Consider the following 6,874-nt stretch of genomic DNA (forward strand, 5'->3'; position numbering starts at 1 on the left):
CCTCTGAGACCCCGCCTCCCGTTTTCCGCTCTCCTTGGTAGAGAAGGTGCTGGACGCTCGTCGGTGTTTCGCAGTTCGTAGTCTTTGGACTCCGAGTGTGTGAGGACTTAAGATGCCGCGTGGAAGTCGAAGCCGCTCTTCCCGGGTGGCCCCTCCGGCCAGGTGAGACCCTCCCTAGGGGTGGGGACTGGGCGCGGGCGGCCAGGGCGACGTTCCGGAGGCAGGGGGCGGCCGGTGGGTGGTGAGACGGTGCGGGCACGGGGGAAGGGATCCTCTTCTGGGGAAGGGAGCTCCCCGAGAACGGGGACGCGCTCTGTGCATTACGGAAGAGGACGCTAAAGCATGACCTTTGTCTTAGACTGCTTGCGGGAAAGGCCTTAGAGGACATAGTCAACAAAGAGGCGAAGAAAAATTGATTTATGTGAAGGTCTTGAGGTGGTTTTATTTTATTCTGTTTTTGAGGTCCTCGGGCTAACCTTGGACTTCATATAGGCCCAGCTGGCCTTCCTTGATTTTCCTGACACCGCCTCCCGACGGCTGGTCTTTAGAAAAATAAATAAATAAATTTTTGTCTGTTTACGGATCTTCTTGTGGTGAGCAGAATATTTAGAGTTCTCTCCTTCCACCACTTTGGTCCAGAATATTTTATACTAAGTGGCAATCACCCAATAGAGACATCTCCGCGGCCCACGTGAAAATAAGTAGGAAATTGTTGACAGCTTCCAGATTTTTAGGGAATAAAATCGTAGAAAATTAAAAATTATTTTTAGGGAATAAAATTGTAGAAAATTAAAAATTGTGGTTGTACTGGGAGGGAACCTGAGGACTGTCTGTATGGTAGGGGAATGCCCCAATCCTACAAAGATCGTCCCCAATACCTCTGTCTCCCCAAAGATAAGAGTTGTCACCAGTTCAAGGCTAGCAAGGCTACACATGAAGAGACCCTGTCTCCAAAAACTAAGAGAAATAAGATTAATAAAAATTGTAGTTCAGACAGGTCATTTCCCCTAAATGTTTCTTTTTGATTTGGGTTGGTTTCACTGTGGCCTTGGCTGTCTTGGAACTCACAGAGACCCACCTGCCTCTGCCTCCTGAATGCTGGGATTAAAAGTGTGGGCCACCATCCATGCCATACCCAGCTGCCTTAACCTTTTTTCACTGATAAAATGAAGGCCTTGGTCTACATTCTGAACATTACTTCATGACTGTCTTGGGTTTTGTAGACTTTAGACTATCTTTCTATATTGTCCAAGCTGGTCCCAAAGTCTCCTCGCTGAATAGCAGGAACTATGGCTATATTTTGCCAAGCCAATGCTTTCTGTATATTTTCTCTTTCTAGTTTAGTCTACCAGGGTCTCATGCATGCTAGGAAAATGTTTATTAACCCGAGTTTTAAATCTCTGTTTGTATACCCATGTGAAGGTCACAGGGCAACTTGTGGGAGTTGTTTATTTCCTTGCGTGTGGACTCCAGGAATTGAACTGAGGTTGTCAGGCTTGGCAGCAAGCACCTTTCACCTGGAAGCATTTCATCAGCAGCTCTCCAGGCTCTTTTTTTTTTTTTCCTGGCACAGGGTTTCTCTGTGTGCACTGGTTGTCCTGCAACCCTGGAACTCACTATGTAGACTAGGTTGGCCTAGAACTAGAGAAAACCACCTGCCTCTGTCTCCAGAGTGCTGGAATTAAAGGTGTGCACCACCACATCTGGCTTAAATTCTAAATCTTTTTTATTTTTCTTTGCCTTATTTTTTTTTTTTTTTTTTTTGAGAAGTGCGTTTGTGAGCCTTGGGAGGTCAGAGCTGTCAGACTGGAGCTGGGATTCACAGCAGGTGGTTAAGAGCTTCTGGGAACTGAACTCGGGGCTTGTGAATAACAGTGTTCAGTCTGACTGTTGAGGCACTTCTCTCCCTTTCCCACTTAAAGCTGATAGTTTAGGAGTATTGGAATAGCTGTTCTTTAAAGATACTGTGAGCCATGCGGATATATGAAAATATTTTTTTAAAAAAAGGACAAAATAGTTTATGCTTGGCTTTTAAAACTTTAACAAGCCTGGTGGTGGTGCACACTTCTGATCCCAGAACTCCGGAGTGGAGGGAAGGTGATCTTAATGAGATCTTCATGGCCAGCCTCGTCTACAGAGTCAGTTCTAGGACAACCAGGATACAAAAAGAAAACCCTATCTTGGGGCCAGTGGCAGGAGGGATAACAGACCTTACCCAGAAGGTTAAAGAGGCCAAGTGGTGTGTGTGTGTGTGTGTGTGTGTGTGCGCGCGCGTGCGCGCGCGTGCTTGAGAGGCACAGTGTTATGTATGTCGGTTAATGAGAACAAGTTTCTGTAGTCTTCTCGCATGTGAATGATGCCAGACAGTTGTAGCACACACCCAGTGACTGGGAGAGAAGATGAGTTCCAGGACAGCCAGGGCCACACACAAACCCTGTCAACAAAAACAAGCAAACAAAAAATGATTTAAAGTGAGGCTGGAAAGTTGGCTTTATAGTTAAGAACACTGGTTTTCTTTCTGACGACCCAGGTTTGATTCCCAGCAATTCTAGGTCCAAGAGATTGAAAACTCTTTTCTGGCATGCAGGTGGTACACAGACATAGATGCATGTAAACAATCATTCACATAAAATAAAATAAAATGAATTTAAAATGAAGCGAGGCAGGGTGAAAATGCTTGTAATCCCAGTACTGGGTGAGGCTGGTATAAGATTTCTAGGTAGAGCTCGCTCTTGTTTTGGCTAGGGCATTTATTGATTTTTGGTTGGTTGGTTTTTGTTTTTATTTTTTGAAAGAAGGATATCCTTTAAAATTACTCTGTAGAACAAGGGTGAGAGTAGATATGCCAAAGTGTATGGTGGAAAACCCGAAGGCTCAGCCTACAGCAGGAGCTACAAGCAACTAAGGAATGCCCAGAGCAGGAGAGATAGTCTTCCCCAGTGAGGACACACATTAGTTACCCAATACCAAGAGGTCAGCCTTGAAAACATATATACAAGTAACATACAGACTGAGATCATATATAAGAATGCGTATGTATACATATATGTGCATCTAACAATAGTTAATGAAAAAAGAAGCCATGAGTTTGCAGTCAATCAAGGAGGAGTATATGGGAGGGGGGAAAGAAAAGGGAGAAGTGTTGCAAATTTTTTAAATATTTATTATGCATACAATGTTCTGCTGGCATGTACATACCAGAAGAGGGCACCAGATCTCATAGGTGGTTGTGAGCTACCAGGTGGTTACTGGGAATTGAACTCAGGACCTCTAGAAAAGTAGTCAGTGCTCTTAACCTCTGAGCCATCTCTCTAGCCTCCAAATGTTGCAATTTTTATACTCTGAAAAATAATAATGTAGAAGAAGAAGAAGAAATCACTGCATAGGATGACCTTGGCCTATTGATTCTTCTGTCTCTTTCATCCCAGTGTTGGCATTACAGGTGTGTGCCTCCGAACCTGGCTTGTTTCTCTTCTTCAGTAACTTCCAGAGCCATTTGGAACTGCAAACTGATGCATTTGGTTCTTTTCTTTCCTAGCCGGGCCCCTCAGATGAGGCCTGCTCCCCGACAGGCGCCTGCAGCTCATCCTCCAGCAACAGCGACTGCACCATCTGCAGTTGGCTCACCTGCTGCTGCACCCCGGCAGCCAGGCCTGATGGCCCAGATGGCGACCACTGCAGCCGGTGTGGCTGTGGGCTCTGCAGTGGGCCACACCCTGGGCCATGCCGTCACAGGGGCCTTCAGTGGAGGTGGCAATGCTGAGCCCGCGAGGCCTGACATCACTTACCAGGTAAGATTTGGGGCCGCTTTTCCTTTGTGTGCTTGTATCTTCTGAGAGAACTTGGCAGCTGGTAAACATCTTTTGCGTAGGACCCTGTGTTTAATTTTAGGAGTGCAGTACAAAGTGGTTCCCCATTCCACCCCCCTTTAAAGTAGGGGTTTGCTGGGGGTATGGTTCAGTGAGTAAGCACTTACTCTGAAGCCGTGCGGACCTGAGTTCAAATCCCGTGAACCCACAAAGAGTCAGGCATAGCCACCATATCTGCATCTCCTGCATTGTGGAGGGGAGATGAGCAGATCCACAGCCTGGCTAGCCGGCAGTAGAGATGAAATGACGGGTTTCAGTGAGACGCCCTGCCTCACGGCAATAGGATGGAGAGTGGTAGAGGGAAGGCACCCATGTCTTGGTTGGCCTCCAACTACACACTTCACACACTCGTGTGAGCATCTCACACATAGTGTGGTTTGAGTTAGACCCTTAGGCGAGCACCAGTAAGTACAGCAGACTGGAATTGTCCCATTCCAGCCCATCTTACTGTAAAATGGCCATTTTCTCTTAGGTGATTTGTGTTTTTGAGAGAATCTGACTCAAGCTAACCTTGAACTTATGGCATTCCTGCCTTGGCTTTAAAGGTTTATCTTGGCTACACTGGATTCCTGTGCTTCACTTGGAGAGAGTCTTCAGTGTGTGACCAAAGCTGGCTCCAAGCTTGTAGCTGTCTCCTTGGTTGGCTTCTCAAGCATTGGAGTTACAGGCCTAGCCTTTCAGTTCAGTCTCAGTTAGATAATCACAAGTCCCGTTCACAGCCTGTGATCCCTGATCTGATCGTTTTTGCCCTCTTGTGGGTTTTGTATGTAGTAAGGAGCATGTAATCTCTTGAAAGGTGGTGCATTTGAAGTTCTCGTTCATCTCTTTCTGATAGTAGTCCTCTTTTTCCTTAAGAATGGCTTTTCTTTTTGTATGTTATGGTGCTGGGGTTCGGTCCCTGAGCAAAGCACACATACTATTGAGTTCCTGGCCAGGTTTGTTGTTTGTTTTGATAGAACGTGTTGGGGACTGTGGACCCCCAGACCCTGAATTTCCTGTGCTAGAGTAAACAGCTTGTTTTTCCTATGCTTGCAGCTGCTCTGAGCACAAACCTGATGGCAGGGGAGTGATTTCTGGTGGGCCTGCAGCCGAAAGATCCCGAGAGCTGGGCTGTGGCCAGAGCACTATATAAGCTGCCCTGAGCACAATAAAGGGGGCATTCTTGTTTGAAGGATGACCCCTGTCTGTCTCTGTCTCTCTCTCTCTCTCTCTCTCTCTCTCTCTGTTGTGTATTTTCCAATCTCCAACCAACCCCTTGCCCGACTTGCGAGCCATGCCGTAGTACAGGCGCTAGAAGATCTTATTTGTTGCAGGGGAGGGGAGCTTTCGTGTCCTGTAAGTAGTTCTGTAGAACAGGTTGGCCTAGAACACAGTTCCACCTGTCTCTACCTCTGAGTGCTGGGATTAAAGTTGTACACCACCACCTCCTGGTTCTGTTTCAGTTTTGTTGTTGTTTTTCTTTATGTTTACAATGTTAGAATCAAGTCCAGAGCCTTGTGTGTACTGAGCAAACTTCTCATACTTAATGTTGTGTCTTGGCAGGAGCCTCAGGGAGCCCAGGTGCTGAACCAGCAGTCTTTTGAACCTTGCTCTCTTGAGATCAAACAGTTCCTTGAGTGTGCCCAGAACCAGAGTGACGTCAAGCTCTGCGAGGGCTTCAACGAGGTGCTGCGGCAGTGCAGAATTGCAAATGGTAGGTGTCCTGTCATCTGCCCTGAGTAGTTGATAGTCCTCACTCCTGTGGGGTTTTGGAGTGAAGACCCCAAGTAAAGCTCCTGATTGGAATTACTGGAGGGTTGGCAGTCACATTAGTTCTGTGGTTTCCCTTGTCATTTCAGCAGTTCACTGATTTACAACAGTGCTTGGTTTTGTTTTCCCACCCTATGGGGGAGAGAGGTGATACTTGGCCCAAAATGATTAGAGCTCTTTTTTTTCTTTTTATCTTTTTTCTTTTTCTTTTCTTTTTCTTTTTTTTTTTTTTTTTGACAGGGTTTCTCTGTAGCTTTGGAGCCTGTCTTGTAGAGCAGGCTGACCTCGAACTCAGAGATCCACCTGCCTCTGCCTTCTGAGTGCTAAGGTGATTAGAACTCTTTAGCTAAATTTCTGCTTCAGGCCTTTTCTCTAAAAACAAAGACATCAGTCTTCATTGTAGTAATGGTAGAATTGAAGTTTGATTGAAGGAAAACTTAATTGTCTTGGAAAAGTAGACAGTATATCTGGGCCTTGTTGGTTATCATCTGACTTAACCTTTTCTTTTAACAGGTTTAATTTAATCAAGAAGTTCAAACTGAAGAAATTGAAGTGGGCCCCACATAATAGTGCACGTGTGGACCCTGAGTAAACCTCCTATTTCTAACGGCTCCATTGCTTCAGAGCAGCCACGAAGGAGTTCTAACTATATAGATATTATTCCCTGAGGCTCATAGTGTTAGGGACTGGGCAAGCAATGGCCTCTTTGAACCAACTGTATTGTTTTTTTGTGAGTTAATGAAAATAAACTGTTTTATTCTGAGGTGTGGTTCTTATCCTTATTGTGGGGTCATGAGTTTTATGTGCTTTCTCAACATAATGGAGTTTGTACAAGGCCACAGCTATATCAGCACATCTTTTGATTCGTCTGGTCTAGTGGTTCTCAGCCTTCCTAATGCTGGACCCTTCAATACACTTCCTCATGTTATCAAGACCCCCAGCCATGAAATTAATTTAGTTGTTACTTCATATAGCTCTTTGTCAATCATGTTGCTCATTTAAATGATTTTAGCTGCTCCAGGGCCCCATAAACTTGTACTTGGTGCATAGCAGTGTGAAATCCTGCAGGCAAGCACACCCACCAAGGATCCCTGTTTTTATTACTATGGCAAAGACATACTGTGCATACTGGTCAGAGCATGGCCTCACACTGCTTGTGGTGGGGGTGAGAGACAGGGTTTCTTTGTAGCTTTGGAGACTGTCCTGGAATTTACTCTGTAGCCCAGGCTGGCCTCAAATTTACAGAGATCCTCCTG

General features: G+C 45.7%; 1 protein-coding gene across 1 annotated transcript; it reads left to right on the forward strand.

The window, feature by feature from the left end:
- The first annotated feature begins 8 nt into the window (after positions 1 to 8).
- On the forward strand, positions 9 to 6,381 carry LOC148123143 (coiled-coil-helix-coiled-coil-helix domain-containing protein 2-like). The gene is made up of 4 exons (XM_087903598.1): positions 9 to 162; positions 3,539 to 3,791; positions 5,412 to 5,562; positions 6,132 to 6,381. Exons 1-4 carry the CDS (start codon positions 113 to 115, stop codon positions 6,140 to 6,142), a joined length of 465 nt encoding a protein of 154 aa, XP_087759724.1. The 5' UTR covers positions 9 to 112; the 3' UTR covers positions 6,143 to 6,381.
- Positions 6,382 to 6,874: the final 493 nt, after the last annotated feature.

Source organism: Myodes glareolus, chromosome 2, assembly GCF_982192425.1.
Source record: "Myodes glareolus chromosome 2, mMyoGla1.1, whole genome shotgun sequence".
Classification (NCBI taxonomy): Eukaryota; Metazoa; Chordata; class Mammalia; order Rodentia; family Cricetidae; genus Myodes; species Myodes glareolus.